Raw genomic sequence first — 19,357 nt, forward strand, 5'->3', positions numbered from 1 at the left:
CAGTTGGCACATAACAGGCATCGTGGATTCTATGCCAGCGGAAGCAAACGTGTCACCATAATGTAATGTATATTTGGCAATAAAGCTGATGCATAATGCTAATTGGCATTGACCATATAGAGATATTTTTGTCCACCCTGATGAGATGTCATAAAAAAAAAAAACCTACTGTGTCCCACTTACCTGGTAGCGGCTCCGGCAGGGCAGCATTTGCTTCTGGCTCCAGCAGTTATCTCATTATCTTATTGTCATGATAATGGGCCTTTTTTTATGTGAAGGCCTGGGAGTGTAGCCCCACCTGCCCCATTGTTAATCTGACCTTGTACACATCATCTCAGTGGAAGCTCCAGTTTGTGAGCCAAGACTGAATTAATAAGATTAAGGCTGAAGTGACCCCATTGGTTGCTTGGTGCAGTCCTACATTCCCTGGTCTGAAACAGAGTGAATGAGCATGTAGCCCAGGGGTTCCCAGATACGGTCCTCAAGGCACCCCAACAGGGTCCTCAAGACACCCCAACAGTCCAGGTTTTAGGGATGTATCTGATTATACTGTCTGTGCACAATCAAACTGACTTGAGTTGCTGATGATATCACCTGTGCCTAAGCATGGACAACCCTAAAACCTGGACTGTTGGAGTGTCAGGTTTGGGAACCACTGATGATAGTCTAGCCATTCACTAGCCCTGGTCCTAGTGACATCACTGAGGCACGAGGTGATTCTTGCCTCATCATTAGTTCCTAGTGAATTAGTGTGTTATCAACCACTGTCTGTAAGGTATTTTTGGGACCCTATCTTAGGGGTTGATGATGCTTATGACATCCATGCAAACAAGTCCCATAGTCCTCAATATTACAAGGTCTCTAGTGATTAAATAATTATGGAAAGGTCCACATTTTGTATTTGCTATCTGTTTCTCTTCCTTTGGGCTTTGTTTCCTGTTTTATTTTTATTTTTATCTGTTTCAAATTCCCCCCAAAAAAGATTGATAATATCCTACCCTGACCACTGTGGCCAGATACGCCCCCCTCTTCCCGAGTATCCAGACACTATTGCCTTTTTAAAAAAATTTAATAAGATGTTGAAGTTAAAATCAGGTTATTGTGAAAGGCTGACACAAGAGCTTCTCAAGTAGCTCTGAAATAAAAAGGTACTTTACCTCCCGCTGAACCACTTAGAAACTCTCGACTATCTGGAAACAAACAATATCCACATGACAAGAGGACAAACTTTTACTGTGTTGTAACTTGATTTATCTCCAAGTGCCAGTAGACTTCATTCTACATTAAATATACATATAATAAGTTGGTGAGTAACAAAACCCATTAATAGCCTGGCGGGCTACCTTTCCCCAGTGAATTGGTTTGTAGGTACATTAGGGACATCTCGAAATTAGTCTCTTGCAACCTTTGTTAACTCCTGGAGGAGCAGTCGCACATTCCTTGGCACAGGCACTGGCAGAAACCGTAGACCAGACAGACCGTCAGGCTGGAGGGAACCAGGCTGACGCACACGATCCCAAGCGTCACCTTCTGAATCACAAGGAGATAAATCCCTAGGGGCAGAGATCCGAAGTAAAAAAAGCCAAGGAGCCACACTAGTATCCGCGGAACGTGGTTGCACAGTTTAGAGAAAAGGTCATAGTCCGTTTGGCCATGTGAGCTTATGGAAGCTGAGTCCATGCTGTGCTCCGTGTAGTAGTCAGAGATGGTATTCTGACTTGTAGTCCTAGTGGAATCCCGTTGTACTTCCATTATCGTGATCACTAAGCAGTTGGAAGATCCATGAGATGGGCTAGAAGAAGACAGAGTTTTGGGTGTTAAGACCACTTCGTTGCTGTCCGAATTGCAAAGTGCTCTCTCCGCCAGCTTTGACAAAATGTTGGTGTCATCCGGGAGCCCCGCAACCTCGTCTTCCTGTAGTTCGGTCTCGTTGCGACAGAAGGGGCAGCTGATGCAGAGAGAACCACCTGCTAAAGTGAGGATCTTGGATAGACATCTTGCACAGACGCGGTGAAGGCAGTCGAGGATCTTAGGCTTACGGCTGTGGTTGTTGTATTTCTGGTAACATATCTTACACTCCAACTCGTCCGACGTCGGCGTTTCCTCTGCGCTCATGTTATGACTGGGGGGGGCAGCTGAAAGATAAGCCAGATGTTACACTAATCCAATTTACTATACACTAGTGATTAAAGCGGCTTACATGCGGCAGAGGGGGTGTGTGACATAATGCAGTATTCATGAGAATGCAGCCTATGATGTTCTGAGCGCCAATGACATTACTTAGACACCCAACACAGGCAGAAGATATGTGGGCTGAACCAGTGCACCTTATGTACTCACTAAGTACTAATCTTGTCACCATATTAGCCAGTAGGCTCTATGCTCAGTGCACGCACTGTGGGGGTCATTCCGAGTTGATCGCTCGCTGCCGTTTTTCGCAGCGAACAGGTTACTACTACGCATGCGTATGCACCGCAATCCACACGCGCGTCGTACGGGTACAAAGCGGATCGTTGCTGGGCGATGGATTTAACGAAGAATCCATTCGCACAGTCGATCGCCAGGAGATCGACAGGAAGAAGGCGTTTGTGGGTGGCAACTGACCGTTTTCTGGGAGTGTTTGGAAAAACGCAGGTGTGTCCAGGCGTTTGCTGGACGGGTGTCTGACGTCAATTCCGGGACCAAAAAGACTGAAGTGATCGCAGCGGCTGAGTAAGTCCAGTGCTACTCTGCAACTGCAAAAAAAAACGTTTTCGTCCTGCTCGGCTGCACACTCGCCTGTGGGCGGCGACTATGCGTTTGCACGGCAGCTAAAAGTAGCTAGCGAGCGATCAACTCAGAATGACCCCCTATATCACTCCACTGTAAATTGTAGACTTTGTTAGCAGAACCTGGCTAATATTTTTTCCCCAAAAAAATTCCTAGAAATTGACATTTTTTTATGATTGAATTAGGTTAAGAACATTTATTTGAAACATATCCCACACAATTTATAACCATCAGTTTAAATATCGATGGGTGATATATCAGACCATCGATACAACCATCACGACTTTGTATTTTACTGGCGCATGCTCCTCTCTGTAGTCGTCGGGTGCCCAGTGGGATGGTAAGGGGCTGCTTTTTTTACATTTCCACACCAGCTCCTAATCTCTGCAAGGGTTTGCCGTTGTGCTGCCTAATCAGCAGTGATCGGCTGCATGGCAGGCACTGGGGAAGGGAACCACAAGGCAGAGGGGCAGGGAGTCCTTCAGAGAGTGGCAGCTGCTGGAAGATTATCTTTCAGCAGCCGTCCAGTGGTTGTTTCTGACTGATCCATCAGATGCGAACATGTCAGGGATAGGCCAACCTGGTGACCACACCAGGCAAGTGGTTAATATAGACATAATTGCATAGTCGTTAGAATTACTGATCACAGCACTTGAGTTCTTGAGGAAGATTTCCTCCAAGACACTATCTGCGTGGGGTTTGTATGTTTTCCCAGTGTTTCCTCTGGTTTCCTCCCACAAACTTAAAACCTACTGATAGACAAATAAATTAACCCTGGTGTATATGTGTACATGTGTTAGGGAATATAGATTGTAAGCTCTGCTAGTGTACCACTTAGTGACTTTCTAGTGACCAGACGCTAGCTTTATAATGTCCGATTTGACATTAATTTAGTTTATTATTGCATATGTGTCCTTAGAGCATTAGCAGAGGTTCCCTAATCTAATAGTGCTCTGATCCCTTGTTTATTAGTGCTCACGCTACTCTCCCTGACTACAGGAGAGAAGACCAGTCTCCGAATCACCGGGGAAGATAGATGACGCGTTTCATTGCAATAATGGCCCTACTGCTCTGTGCCTCAAATTGTGGCATTCCGCAGTTTGGGGCTGACTTGATTGTCTGGCCAAGGCCCCAGCAATGCCCACCTCTACAGGGAATCCAGATCTCCTGGCGACGGTAATATAAACGGACAGTAGCTACTCACACACATGCCATACACATAATCTCCTAGTGATCAGATGCCCAATAAGAGTGGCTACAGTAGCGACTAAGATTTCATATGGTGTCCTTACTTAGCTGAAGTTGCATTGAAAGACCCCCTCTATCTCTCTCCACAGTGATGTGGCAAAGTGGCACGCCATTTTCTTGGCCATTGTGCAATCTGCAGAGTGGACACTGTATGGCTTGTAGTCTACGAGTTATCACAAAGGATTCTGATTTGCAGATATTCACAGAAAATAAGCAACAGATTAGCAGATTGTTAGCGTAGAAAATCAAGACTAATCAGTGTATTTCTTATGGCCTATCCATACGCGCCGTCATTGATGCAATGCAACAATCTGATACGTGACAAATAACTAATATTTGCTAATATTATAATAAGTTAATGCTAATTTTATGCAACATTTTTTTGGGGTATGAATGATTGCAACTGAAAACGCTGTTAGATACGGGCAGTGGTAGCGGTCGTTCTCTTCCTTTAGAAAGCACCTCATCTCGCGCAATTCTATTGAATGCATCTCGCTGAGGGCAAAGCTTATTCAGTACATTAGATGTCTAATTGGGTTCTCTTCCGATCCGTTTCCCACCTTCTACAACCAGTTGTGTGTATGTGTGTGATATGAAAAATGGAATATTGTGTTTATGAGTAATGGAAACCTACCCTTATATACAGGGTGCCATTTCCTGCTCAGCTTCTCCATATCATAATGAAATCCACTCAAAATAAAGCGCATTTCCCATGAAAGGGTTAAGTGACAAAGCGTTCATTACGGCTCCATTACCTGTGATCTCCTGCAACAAGCCAGAGGATGCAATTATGTTGGAATCACACAGCCTCCAGCCCGGATCAGATTGCAGTTATACATTTCCGTGCGCGCTCGTGGGCCATATTAGCTGCACTTACCAAACACAGAGACAGCTCTGCTCAGGGCAGTCTGGTACATTTATCGCAGAGCCCTTGTGATGGATAAAAAAAAAGGAGAAAATAAATAAATTAGTTTTGGAGAATCACAGCTATAATGTCTGGTAAGTATTGTTTAAAATACAGGTTGCTAATTAGAACAATGACTTCAAAGTCAACTTTCTACGCATCTGGCCCTGCTGAACACCCAGCAATTTCATCCGGTCCCTTTACTCCTATATTACTATACTCCTAGATTAATTCTTTCATATTAAACCTAGGGATCTATTATCCATGCCAGAATGCTTGAGAATTAGGCTTTTCTGTAAATTGCAGCCCCTTGCCTAAAACATGCTAAATTGCATTTACATATTTCCCCACTTCTGCCACCAAAAATACACTGGCCGCTAGTTTGCATAGCCACACCCACTTAAAAACAAAACTTGAATCACTGCCTATATAAAGTCCTTAGCCGATGGCTGTAAACCTCATCATGAATAGCTTTAGTAGTGATGTCACCTGCAGTCTGTACAAAAATACATATTAAGGTAACATTTTGGAACCTTCCTCTGCAATATATACGTGCAGATGGGCCGTGCATGTACATTAGGCAAGCCAGGTCTGTATCCAACACTAACAGGGTACGCTATCACTTTACTATTTTCTCTTCGCTGGGGCAGAGGCTTTTAATAAATTGGCCAGAAAATTAATTCTGCATTACAGCGATAGGAGTGCTACATTTTAGGCCCCTCACTACCACCAATGATAAATAGGCGCCTAAAAGCACTTTTAATATTTAAAAAAAAAAGCGTCAATTCTGTTACACGTACACATTTAATACATCTGAAATTCTTGGTTGGTAATTTGTCATGAATCTTAGATTATTATTATTAGGTGTGTTAGGGCGACTGGTCAGCCAGCACCTTCACCATCACTCTAGTATTATCCAGCAGTAGAAACATACTGAGTCTCCATATTAGTTATTGATTGTGAGAAATTGTATTGCTAGAGGTTCTGAAATAAAGACGTCTACCTGATTACACGTCCGCCTGCTGACTACACTACATACTGTAGTATTAATTCCTGTGTGCTGCTGTGAGGGCCTCCTGTAAGCAGTAAAGGGAAGTGTCATTGTTAAACTGCCTTCCTAACAAATGTTCCACTATTAAATACGCCATGTGCTAGCCCCACACAGTGCCACTTGCACTGTATTATGCCATACGCAGTAATGCCCCTTGCACATTATGCATCACACCATAATGCTCCTTACACATTATGTACCAGACTATAATGCACTTTACACCATATTATGTCTCAGACAGTAATGCCCCTTGCACCATATTGGGCCCCACACAGTAATGCCCCTTGCACCATAGTATGCCCTACGCAGTAATGCCTCTTGCACATTATGCACCACACCGTAATGCCCCTTACACCATATTATTCCTATATGCAGTAATGCCCAAGACACCAGTTTATGCCCCACACAGTAATGGCCAGGACATCAGATTATGCCTCACACAGTAATGGCCAGGACATCAGATTATGCCTCACACAGTAATGCCCCATATTACGCACCACACAGTAATGCCCCTTGTACCATATTATGCCATACGCCGTAATGCCCCTTGCACCATATTATGCCATACGCAGTAATGCCCAAGACACCAGTTTATGCCCCACACAGTAAATGCCAGGACACCAGATTATGCCCCTTACAAATTATGTAAGGGGTCGGACCTGCCCTGTGCTGGGCGTCCCGCCGCATGTCAGTGTATTGGATTGTAGATGCGCGATTTTTCACATCTACGCTCCATGCTGAATTATGTCCAAATTGGATGACCCTATCGATAGTGGTAATGGTAACGTGTGCCGAAGTCGCGTGCCTGAAATTGGGGGCGTGACCTCTCAGTAAGGAGGCGTTACCTCATGGAAAGGGGTTTGGCATGTCATCTATTCACCACTGCTCAGAGTAGCGAGTGACAGAGGGGATCTCCCAACTGCCCCCCCCCCCCAACCACGGGACATGGCAACCCGCGTGTGGGAAAGCGGGTCAGACCGTGAAAATCGGGACAGCTGGGAGGTTTGCTATGGTGCAAGGAAAGATATTTATCTGCTGGGGTGAACGGGTTCTAAGAGCCAATCCAAGTTTTTGGGCAAAGTTGTAGCTATATCTCACAGCACCCAGGAGGCCACTACTCTACACGACCTGTGGATGAGGAGAAGAAACTACGTTTGCTAGATATGGTGAGAGCAATCCCTGTGTATTCACCCTGAACGCAGTACAGAACAATTCTGTATGACTAAAGCAGGACCCCAGAAACATCACACGAGCGATGGGCGCAGGGTGCCAGAGATACTAAGAGCGCACTCGTCGCCATCGCTGGCAGCGTCTTTGTTACAGCAGGCCTCGTGATGGAGCTCTGGATTGCTTGTTGACTTATTGTCCGTGTCGACATCCTGAACCTGTCGACCGTCACACCCATCTAACCGTACCTGCTATAGTTATCATCATTTAGATGTATTATCCTGAACGGACTCTGTTTGGAACATGTTCTCTAAGCAGTGATAAAAGCGGAGATCTGAGCCAGTGGAGAAGTTGCCCATGGCAACCATTTTACTTCATTGGTGATTGGTTGCCATGGGCAATTTCTTCACTGGCTCTCTTCCCCATTCTTTTCGCTGCTTAATACATCTCCCCCTAACTTACTTATGCAGCATATGTCTATTCATGAAGCAGTGATAAGAGTGGAGAAGTGAGCATGTGGAGAAGTTGCCCATGGCAACCAATCAGCTGCTACGTATAATTTTATAGAATGCATTTTATAAATGTTACCTCAACACTGATTGGTTGCCATAGGCAACTTCTCCACACTTTTCACTGCTTCATGAATAGACCCCTTAGAGTTTCTCTGTAGCCCCCTCTATTACATTGTTGGGGTACCTCCCACTGCAATAGCTGCCATGAAGAGGGCTACATCAAATTACATTTATCGCCAATTCCTCACCCTGAAATTCAGCGGCAGCCCAAATTTCACACCCATACTGTGTGCCATGATTATATACATTATTAAGAGACAGCTTCCGAAGTCACTCAGCCAAACACTGGAAGAGGAGGGGGCATATAATATACGGCCTGGGGGCATTTTTATATACCCTGTCGCTATCTAACCTGGAAGTGACTACCCCCCATAGTAATGGCTGCCGTGTATTGCTGCAAGGAGAAGGAATTATTGGTAAATCTAATTAGCTGCTCTTCCTCCTAACGTGTAAATTGCACAGTTACTTCTGTTCACCCTGCACCAATAACGCAGCAATGGCTTCAGCGGTCTGTAGAATTCTTATTTTCATCTGTGCCAGCAAGTGCAGACATTCCGCAGCCGCCTGCCACCCCTTGGCACACATGATGGCAGAAGGGCACTCGCGACCTGTCACTTGCAATCCCCAGGACTGTCACAATGATGACTTCGCTGCGTGCAATCATGCCCTGCGTTTTGCTGTGTGATTTTATCATTTTGAATAATTCATGGAAGCCTCCCTGCAGGCTGTGGGGTGGGGTGTTCCAGCTGGGGGGCTGACAGAAGTCCATAGGATGCTCATTACTGGCTGTATTTACAGACTGCTCAGCATATACTGTGGCTGTAACGGTCATCTGCCTCCATATCAGACAGGCCCAATTGTCATTTCACGTTACTTATCTCTGGGCTGACTGAAACGCTCACATAAAGCTTATTTTTTTAAATGTATTGCTAGACGTACGCCTTCCCCCTTCCGATGTAATTGCTATAGATTGTAAGCTCTTGTGCTCAGTTATATAGTAATCGGCTGCAAACGGTATTTGGTGTTAAAATGTCAAGGGTTTGCCATCGTGTCTAAATAGTAATTTATTTTTGTGATCCCTGTATATTTAGCCGCCGTGTCCCACATTTTTTCTTTCTTGATTTTACTGGGGAAAGAGAATGGCGCTGGTTAATGACGAACCAGCGCAAAGTGGAGAAAGAGAAATAAAACCATTTGCCTGACCATAGTCACCTAGAGCAGGTACCTGCTAGGTCTATATGGTGAATACAGCCCTGCGTAATATGCAGCTTGTTGTAACTGTATATTTAGATTTATACCGGAATTTTTTAAGGTTTTTTTGTTTGTTTTTTGACGTTGGGGTGTGTCGGATGGTAAGAGCCTACCGTAAAATGGTGGTCATTCTGAGTTGTTCGCTAGCTGCATTCGTTCGCTGTGCAACGATGAGGCAAAAAAAAGTCACTTCTACGCATGCGGCGCAATGCGCACACGCGATGTACTTTCACAACGGCCGATGTAGTTTCACACAAGGGGTGTAGTATGGTATGCCGGCGGTCGGTCTCCCGGCGACCAGCATACCGGCGCCGGGAGCCCGACCGCCAGCATACCAACAGTGTGGCGAGCGTAAATGAGCCCCTTGCGGCCACGCTATTTTATTCTCCCTCCAGGGGGGTCATGGACCCCCACGAGGGAGAATAAGTGTCGGTATGCCGGCTGTCGGGATTCCGGCGCCGGTATACTGTGCGCCGGGATCCCGACAGCCGGCATACTGAAGACCACCCTCACACAAGGACTAGCGTAGCTTTTCAGTCGCACTGCTGGCCGCAGAGTGATTGACATGAAGTGGGCGTCTCTGGTTGGCAACTGACCGTTTTCAGGGAGTGTTCGTAAAAACGCAGGCGTGCCAGGAAAAACGCAGGCGTGACTGGGCGAACGCAGGACGTGTTTGTGACGTCAAATCCGGAATTGAACGGTCTGAAGTGATCGCAAGCGCTGAGTAGGTCTGGAGCTACTCTGAAACTGCACAATATCTTTTTGTAGCCTCTGTGCGATCCTTTCGTTCGCACTTCTGCTAAGCTAAAATACACTCCCAGAGGGCGGTGGCATAGCGTTTGCACGGCTGCTAAAAACTGCTAACGAGCGAACAACTCAGAATAACCCCCCATAAGCGATCGGATCCACAACATACATTACTTACACGTTGACCTTTTTTAAGATGCAACAATTTTAAGGTTTTTTTTTTTTTTTTTTTTTTTACAGTAACATTTTTCTTGTAGAGAAGAAGAAAAAAATCTTTCTAGACCTCCTAGCAGTTTCTGGCTGTAATATAAATGTGCCCTGTGATATACTGTCGCTGACATTGTGCCTCATTCAGATCCCACTGTATCTGCGTTGCATAGCGCAATGTACTGATGTTCCGTGCTGTATGCATGCACTGGGCCCATACTGTGTATGTACTAGTGATGAGCGGGGTTCGGTTCGTCGGAATCCGAACCCGCCCGAACTTCACCTTTTTTTGCACGGGTCCGAGCAACTCGCTTCCTCCCGCCTTGCTCGGTTAACCCGAGCGCGCCCGAACGTCATCATCCCGCTGTCGGATTCTCGCGAGATTCGTATTCTATATAAGGAGCCGCGCGTCGCTGCTATTTTTCACTCGTGCATTGGAGATGATCATGAGAGGACGTGGCTGGTGTCCTCTCAGTTCTATGTTCAGGGGGCTGCAAATATCTGTGCTCAGTGTGCTGCAAATATCTGTGCTCAGTGTGCTGCAAATATCTGTGCTCAGTGTGCTGCAAATATCTACGTTCTCTGCCTGAAAAACGCTCCATATCTGTGCTCAGTGTGCTGCATATATCTGTGCTCACACTGCTTTATTGTGGGGACTGGGGACCAGCAGTATTATATAGGAGGAGTACAGTGCAGAGTTTTGCTGACAGTGACCACCAGTATATATAGCAGTACGGTACAGTAGGCCACTGCTCTACCTACTTCTGTGTCGTCAAGTATACTATCCATCCATACCTGTGGTGCATTTCAGTTTTGCACAGTTTGCTGACTACCAGTATATAATATATAGCAGTACGGTACAGTAGGCCACTGCTCTACCTACGTCTGTGTCGTCAAGTATACTATCCATCAATAGCTGTGGTGCATTTCAGTTTTGCACAGTTTGCTAACCACCAGTATACAGGGACGTGCGGTGAGCTAAATGGCTCAGGAGGCACTGGCTAACCCCAGAGCCAGAATACCATGCAATATATGAGCCAATGGGTACATCTGGGTATTATACACCGGTACAGCAGTATAAACTCCTGGAAATTTGGTGCGTTTTGATCAGAGATGTGCTGAAAAGATAAGCAGGTGAGGTACTGCCTCCCCTGCCATAGACTTTCTACTCCAGAGTTTGGGCTATAAAAATTATTAGAATAATGCAAAGAGGATATTTAAAAAATGTATCTTTATTTTTCATATACGTTATTCAGTCAAAACTCTGGTTTAAACGTAAGTATGACAGGAAAGGCTCTGCCTCACCTGCCTCACCCCACCGCACGTCACTGCCAGTATATAATATATAGCAGTACGGTACAGTAGGCCACTGCTCTACCTACCTCTGTGTCGTCAAGTATACTATCCATCCATACCTGTGGTGCATTTCAGTTTTGCACAGTTTGCTGACCACCAGTATATAATATATAGCAGTACGGTACAGTAGGCCACTGCTCTACCTACCTCTGTGTCGTCAAGTATACTATCCATCCATACCTGTGGTGCATTTAAGTTGTGTGCAGTATATATATAGTAGTAGGACAGTGCATTGCCACTCCTAGATGGGCCAGGTGTTTGTGTCGGCCACTTGGGTCGCTTAGCTTAGTCACAAAGCTACCTCATTGCACCTCTTTTTTTCTTTGCATCATGTGCTGTTTGGGGACTATTTTTTAAATCTGCCATCCTGCCTGACATTGCAGTGCCACTCCTAGATGGGCCAGGTGTTTGTGTCGGCCACTTGTGTCGCTTAGCTTAGCCATCCAGCGACCTTGGTGCACCTCTTTTTTTCTTTGCATCATGTGCTGTTTGGGGACTATTTTTTAAATCTGCCATCCTGTCTGACACTGCAGTGCCACTCCTAGATGGGCCAGGTGTTTGTGTTGGCCACTTGGGTCGCTTAGCTTAGCCATCCAGCGACCTCGGTGCAAATTTTAGAACTAAAAATAATATTGTGAGGTGTTCAGAATAGACTGGAAATGAGTGGAAATTATTGTTATTGAGGTTAATAATACTATGGGATCAAAATGATCCCCAAATTCTATGATTTAAGCTGTTTTTGAGGGTTTTTTGTAAAAAAAACACCCGAATCCGACAAAAAATTGACAGGGAGGTTTTGCCAAAACGCGTCCGAATCCAAAACACGACCGCGGAACCGAATCCAAAACCAAAACACAAAACTCAAAAAAATTCCGGTGCACATCACTAGTATGTACACTACGGGTCGTGCGTCGTTGGACGCACTACGGCTGCAGGTGTCAATAGAATGACAGTCTTCAGCTGTTTGGGGACGAGAATGGCCTCCGTTTCCCAAAATGAGGGGTGCCGCCGCTGCTTTGGGGCACTGCCGAGGCCAAAAGATTTCATGGCCTATAGGTAGGAACTGCAGCGGACGGCTTGCAAGACCCCTGTTCTCTTTGTCGGCCAATGATGTTGCAGGTGATCCGATGCTGTGTTTTAGGACGCAGTACGGATCAGTAATACAAGCAGGAGGCGTCTCCAGCGTCATAACCATACTAGTGCATCACTTGCTGCTTCCATGTAAGCAATAGCGCTTGCCGCCACATCTGCTCAGGCCCATTGTCCGTTCTGCCCCATGAAATCACATCATCTGCTCTGTCCAATCAAATACCAAGCTGATTGTTTAGAACGATCGTAAAAAGATATATACACACAGTCAGGACGATACGGTCACTCGGATCGCAGCATTGATATCAGTACAACCCCATCCGGTCAGTGCGGCCTGGAGATATCGGTACAACCCCATCCGGTCAGTGCGGCCTGGAGATATCAGTACAACCCCATCCGGTCAGTGTGGCCTAGAGATATTAGTACAACTCCATCCGGTCAGTGTGGCCTAGAGATATTAGTACAACCCCATCCGGTCAGTGCGGCCTGGAGATATCAGTACAACCCCATCCGGTCACCGCAACCTGGAGATATCAATACAACCCCATCCGGTCAGCGCGGCCTGGAGATATCAGTACAACCCCATCCGGTCAGTGCGGCCTGGAGATATCAGTACAACCCCATCCGGTCACCGCAACCTGGAGATATCAGTACAACCCCATCCGGTCAGTGCGGCCTGGAGATATCAGTACAACCCCATCCGGTCAGTGTGGCCAGGAGATATCAGTACAGCCCCATCCGGTCAGCACGGCCTGGAGATATCAGTACAACCCCATCCGGTTAGCGCGGCCTGGAGGTATCAGTACAACCCCATCCGGTCAGCGTGGCCTGGAGATATCAGTACAACCCCATCCGGTCAGTGTGGCCTGGAGATATTAGTACAACCCCATCCGGTCAGTGCGGCCTGGAGATATCCGTACAACCCCATCCGGTCACCGCAACCTGGAGATATTTGTAGAACCCCATCCGGTCAGAGCGGCCTGGAGATATTAGTACAACCCCATCCGGTCAGAGCGGCCTGGAGATATTAGTACAACCCCATCCAGTACAACCCCATCCGGTCAGTGCGGCCTGGAGATATTAGTACAACCCCATCCAGTACAACCCCATTCGGTCAGTGCGGCCTGGAGATGTCAGTACAGCCCCATCCGGTCAGTGCGGCCTGGAGATATCAGTACAGCCCCATCAGGTCAGTGCGGCCTGGAGATGTCAGTACAACCCCATCCGGTCATTGTGGCCTAGAGACATACGTACAACCCCATCTGGTCAGTGTGGCCTGGAGATATTAGTAGAACCCCATCCGGTCCGCGCGGCCTGGAGATTTTAGTTGAACCCCATCCGGTCCGGGCGGCCTGGAGATATTAGTACAACCCCATCCGGTCAGAGCGGCCTGGAGATATTAGTACAACCCCATCCGGTCAGTGCGGCCTGGAGATATCAGTACAACCCCATTCGGTCAGTGCGGCCTGGAGATGTCAGTACAACCCCATCCGGTCAGTACGGCCTGGAGATATCAGTACAGCCCCATCTGGTCAGTGCGGCCTGGAGATGTCAGTACAACCCCATCCGGTCAGTGTGGCCTAGAGACATACGTACAACCCCATCTGGTCAGTGTGGCCTGGAGATATTAGTAGAACCCCATCCGGTCCGCGCAGCCTGGAGATATTAGTTGAACCCCATCCGGTCCGCGCGGCCTGGAGATATTAGTACAACCCCATCCGGTCAGTGTGGCCTGGAGATATTAGTAGAACCCCATCCGGTCCGCGCAGCCTGGAGATATTAGTTGAACCCCATCCGGTCCGCGCGGCCTGGAGATAATAATACAACCCCATCCGGTCAGTGCGGCCTGGAGATATTAATAGAACCCCATCCGGTCAGCACGGCCTGGAGATATTAGTACAACCCCATCCGGTCAGTGCGGCCTGGAGATATTAGTAGAACCCCATCCGGTCAGCACAGCCTGGAGATATTAGTAGAACCCCATCCGGTCAGTGCGGCCTGGAGATATTAGTAGAACCCCATCCGGTCAGAGCGGCCTGGAGATATTAGTACAACCCCATCCAGTCAGTGCGGCCTGGAGATATCAGTACAACCCCATTCGGTCAGTGCGGCCTGGAGATGTCAGTACAGCCCCATCCGGTCAGTGCGGCCTGGAGATATCAGTACAGCCCCATCCGGTCAGTGCGGCCTGGAGATGTCAGTACAACCCCATCCGGTCAGTGTGGCCTAGAGACATACGTACAACCCCATCTGGTCAGTGTGGCCTGGAGCTATTAGTAGAACCCCATCCGGTCCGCGCGGCCTGGAGATATTAGTACAACCCCATCCGGTCAGTGCGGCCTGGAGATATTAGTAGAACCCCATCCGGTCAGCACGGCCTGGAGATATTAGTAGAACCCCATCCGGTCAGTGCGGCCTGGAGATATTAGTACAACCCCATCCGGTCAGAGCGGCCTGGAGATATTAGTACAACCCCATCCGGTCAGTGCGGCCTGGAGATATCAGTACAACCCCATTCGGTCAGTGCGGCCTGGAGATGTCAGTACAACCCCATCCGGTCAGTGCGGCCTGGAGATATCAGTACAACCCCATCCGGTCAGTGCGGCCTGGAGATGTCAGTACAACCCCATCTGGTCAGTGCGGCCTGGAGATGTCAGTACAACCCCATCCGGTCAGTGTGGCCTAGAGACATACGTACAACCCCATCTGGTCAGTGTGGCCTGGAGATATTAGTAGAACCCCATCCGGTCCGCGCAGCCTGGAGATATTAGTTGAACCCCATCCGGTCCGCGCGGCCTGGAGATATTAGTACAACCCCATCCGGTCAGTGTGGCCTGGAGATATTAGTAGAACCCCATCCGGTCCGCGCAGCCTGGAGATATTAGTTGAACCCCATCCGGTCCGCGCGGCCTGGAGATAATAATACAACCCCATCCGGTCAGTGCGGCCTGGAGATATTAATAGAACCCCATCCGGTCAGCACGGCCTGGAGATATTAGTAGAACCCCATCCGGTCAGTGCGGCCTGGAGATATTAGAACCCCATCCGGTCAGTGCGGCCTGGAGATATTAGTACAACCCCATCCGGTCAGCACGGCCTGGAGATATTAGTACAACCCCATCCGGTCAGTGCGGCCTGGAGATATTAGTACAACCCCATCCGGTCCGCGCGGCCTGGAGATATCAGTACAACCCCATCCGGTCAGCGTGGCCTGGAGATATTAGTACAACCCCATCCGGTCAGTGCGGCCTGGAGATATTAGTACAACCCCATCCGGTCAGTGCGGCCTGGAAATATTAGTACAACCCCATCCAGTCAGTGCGGCCTGGAGATATCAGTACAACCCCATCCGGTCAGTGAGGCCTGGAGATATATGTACAACCCCATCCGGTCTGCGCGGCCTGGAGATATCAGTACAACCCTATCCGGTCAGCGCGGCCTGGAGATATCAGTACAACCCCATCCGGTCAGTGCGGCCTGGAGATATCAGTACAACCCCATCCGGTCAGTGCGGCCTGGAGATATCAGTACAACCCCATCCGGTCAGTGCGGCCTGGAGATATCAGTACAACCCCATCCGGTCAGTGCGGCCTGGAGATATCAGTACAACCCCATCCGGTCAGTGCGGCCTGGAGATATCAGTACAACCCCATCCGGTCAGCGCGGCCTGGAGATATCAGTACAACCCCATCCGGTCAGTGCGGCCTGGAGATATCAGTACAACCCCATCCGGTCAGTGCGGCCTGGAGATATCAGTACAACCCCATCCGGTCAGCGCGGCCTGGAGATATTAGTAGAACCCCATCCGGTCAGTGCGGCCTGGAGATGTCAGTACAGCCCCATCCGGTCAGCGCGCCCAGTTTTCCAGGCAGAAATTGCAGTTTGCCCATTACACGCTACACAAACACGTGTGTGTCTAACCCGGCATCAGGCCCCATTTACCTAATAAAATCTGGAAGCGTTTACACATGTATGTATTCATTTGTGAGTATACTGATGAGACGTGTTGCCGCTATTCTTATCCTCCGATTGTTACACACAACAGTCATTTGAATAAAGGTGTCAGTCTTACGCTATGAAACCTGACAGATCACTTGTGTGATTCCTAGGGGAGCGCTTCTCTGACAGGCAGTCAAGGACGTTGCTTTCCAGAGACGTTCATTAATATTAATTTCCGCTAATATAATATTTGACCATGATTCATCCATTATTAATCCAGGGGGAGAGCGTGAGAGTGCATTAGCTGTCTGACAAATGTTCTTCAAGAGAGACTAAATTAGCGGCCTCGTTTGTGCTCTCACAACTGCGCCTGGTGACAGAGTGCGATTAGCAGCGCCGGGTATCGCTGAATAGTATCAGTGTCTGATAATTACAGCTGCTATCTGCTGGTGAGCCGCACGTCGGGACGTGTGAGAGTGTATGTCCTGCGCGGCGCCAGGCGTCTCTGTACCGACCTCGCTGCAGACTTTTCACTGTAAACGCCAGATCCCAGAAGTGGGAACATTTTAATTGTTGTCTATAGAAAATAATGTTTTCAGCTATTATTTATTTGACATAGTGGGCCGGGTTCAGACGAGGACGGAGGTGCACCCTGCGCCGCAAAGTACCGATTATTGGCGTGCACAGGGACCGTTCTTCACATGCGCGAATCGGTACTGCGACACAGGGCGCAGTCCGACATCAGAGGTCGGTGATTGACAGTCTGGTGCCGTTTGGGGGCGGGGAGAGGTTGGCAGTGACCTCCGTTTCTCCAGATGGAGGCGTGTCTCCGCCATTTAGGGGGAGGGAAGAGGCCCGGGACGGAGATTTCCTGGCCCACCTAAGGAGACGTTCATATGCGTCCCCACGGCTGCCGCAAGTCTCCCGATGGTGAGTCCAGTGATCCAATGCTGCATCCTAGAATTTATCAAAGTTTGGAGAGAGATAAAGTACCAACCAATCGGCTCCTAACTTCCACTTTACAGGCTGTGGTGAAAAATGACAGGAGCTGCCTGGTTGGTACTTTATCTCTCTCCAATCTTTGATAAATCTCCCCCTATATGTCACGGCAGAGGTGAGTGTCATTTTATTAAACCATAATACAACACGAAAGCGCATTGGCATGCTACGTCCTCTGATCCCCAGGAGAAAAGCTTTATGGACAGAATTAAATATAGCTTTGCAACGCAGGAACCTTGGGTTCTGTTCCAATCAGTGCACACCATTTGTGTGGAGTTTGTATGTTTTCCGTATTTTTTTTAAACATGGGTTTCCTCCATATGCTCCAGTGTTCTCCCACAACAATATATTTGCAGGTAATTGGTTTTAGATCATCACTGCCCCTGGTGTGTCTGTGTGGTAGGTGACCTAGACTCTTACATCCGCCGCGGGCACAGACTGACGCACATGATTAAGGGGCAGTGCAATACGTTGGCACAAAGTAAAGGATATTTACCTAGGAGCTAACCATAAACCGTACACACACTGTTACTTTTAATGCTGTTTTCTTGTGTGGCTTGTGACTCTGGAGTAAGTACATGGCCACTGGTATCAGCGTTGATGTCTTTATTTTATTGTCAGACCCCCCCTCCCCCTCCCCCGCCAGCCGTCATTCAATTACACCTGCGGGTCAGCCTCACGTTCGCCATTCATGATGTCACTTGTGTGCTGAATTGCTTCACAGACCACAGATGGCGCTTAGTGATGTGTAAATCGGTGATCACAGTCAGTGTGACGTTTAAAACTATTTTTAGTACAAAAGTGCCTCCGTTATCTGGCACAACCTGCGAGGGTCCGGATGTATCACTTCCCTACAAAGAGAGGTCGCACCCTGACAAACATCTCTTGCCTCTAATCCCCCCTGGCACCAGACAGGTTAAACATCTGCGGCTGGTCTACCTGCAGGCTAAGCGCCGTCTCTCTGTTGCATCCCATCCTACTTGTAGCATGCACTCCACTAGTCAGCCAACTGTTAAACGCTGCAGGCTGCACAGTCATTAATAAAATATAGCTGTGGATTTTATATGTGGGTTGCAAACTTAACGCGCCTGTGTCTGTGTGCAGATGTGCGGAATAATGAAGGAGATTGGATTTTGCAACATAAACCGGTTGTTTGTAATTGCTCATTAATTTTGTTGTTGTAATGAATGCAAATATCCTTTTTAGCTGCTGCCTGTGCTAAATGACCTTGCATCTGATTAGGAGCGTGCATTGTAGACAGCGGTAATTTCTCTAGGAGTATTGGAGAAATGGACAGTTTTGTGGAGGGGGGGGTATAAAAGATTGTCTAAATCTGACGTACCTGTCTCAGGGTGTTAGCAGAACATCAGTGATCGGGAGCTGCCCCCTGGGATGGAAACGGACTGTGCTGGGCTGCTGCAATCATCCTTGGAACTGCCTGCAGCTGTATTATATGCATGTCACTCTTCACTGCTTACAGGTGTACAAGAAGAAGGCTGCCAGCGCGGTACGAGGCATCACTCACAGACTGACTGAGCAGGAGGAAGACTTTGTTGGGGAGGCTGCCCGCTACCAGCGGGAGATGAAGCACCTTCACTGGCTGCTGCGAGACAGGCAGGAGAGCCTGGACGACGTCTTGCAGCAGAAAAGGTAAGTCAGTGACAGCACAAGACGAGCCAATTAGATGTGACGGGTAGGAGGAGGGCAGCTGCTGCAGCGCTGGGGGGCATTCTCCTTCTTCTCTTCCCAGTCCCATCTGCTGGGGATTGCTCTCTCCCTCCTTACATTATCTGTCCTAATCATGCAGAAAATGGTGGATTTCCTTCCCCCACCTCCCAAAAGAAATTCTGCTTCCCAAAGATAAGCATCAAGTAGGGACTGCGGGAGGTGTAACGTGTGGTCCCCCTTCCTGGCACATACATCCCCCCCCCGGCTGGGCGGACATGCTACTTTGTGCAGAAGGAGGCGACCCTATCGGATCTAGAGAGAGTTTAATAGTTTGATTGATTGAAATGCTTCTGTGTACACAGGACCTGGGCAGCAGAGCTCGCTGCCTAT

General features: G+C 48.1%; 2 protein-coding genes across 5 annotated transcripts in view; one reads left to right on the plus strand and one right to left on the minus strand.

The window, feature by feature from the left end:
- The window catches only part of CEP89 (centrosomal protein 89), a 268,804-nt gene that overhangs the window by 221,588 nt on the left and 27,859 nt on the right, over positions 1-19,357 (plus strand). For all 3 annotated transcript variants that reach the window (XM_063945997.1, XM_063945998.1, XM_063945999.1), the window contains one exon: positions 18,780-18,949. In XM_063945997.1, coding sequence (XP_063802067.1) covers positions 18,780-18,949 — 170 coding nt within the window. The remainder of the gene's footprint in view (positions 1-18,779; positions 18,950-19,357) is intronic.
- LOC134969815 (E3 ubiquitin-protein ligase RNF182-like) lies at positions 1,051-18,784 on the minus strand. Of its 2 annotated transcripts, none has more exons than XM_063946001.1 (3): positions 18,642-18,784; positions 4,773-4,947; positions 1,051-2,135 (listed from the first exon to the last, which is right to left on the minus strand). In XM_063946001.1, the coding sequence occupies exon 3, from the start codon at positions 2,113-2,115 to the stop codon at positions 1,411-1,413; it is 705 nt and encodes a 234-aa protein (XP_063802071.1). In that variant the 5' UTR covers positions 2,116-2,135; positions 4,773-4,947; positions 18,642-18,784; the 3' UTR covers positions 1,051-1,410. The 2 variants fall into 2 exon arrangements, with proteins under 2 accessions (XP_063802071.1, XP_063802070.1); XM_063946000.1 differs by having other exon boundaries at positions 4,652-4,947.

This window comes from Pseudophryne corroboree, chromosome 11 (assembly GCF_028390025.1).
Source record: "Pseudophryne corroboree isolate aPseCor3 chromosome 11, aPseCor3.hap2, whole genome shotgun sequence".
NCBI classification, from domain to species: Eukaryota; Metazoa; Chordata; class Amphibia; order Anura; family Myobatrachidae; genus Pseudophryne; species Pseudophryne corroboree.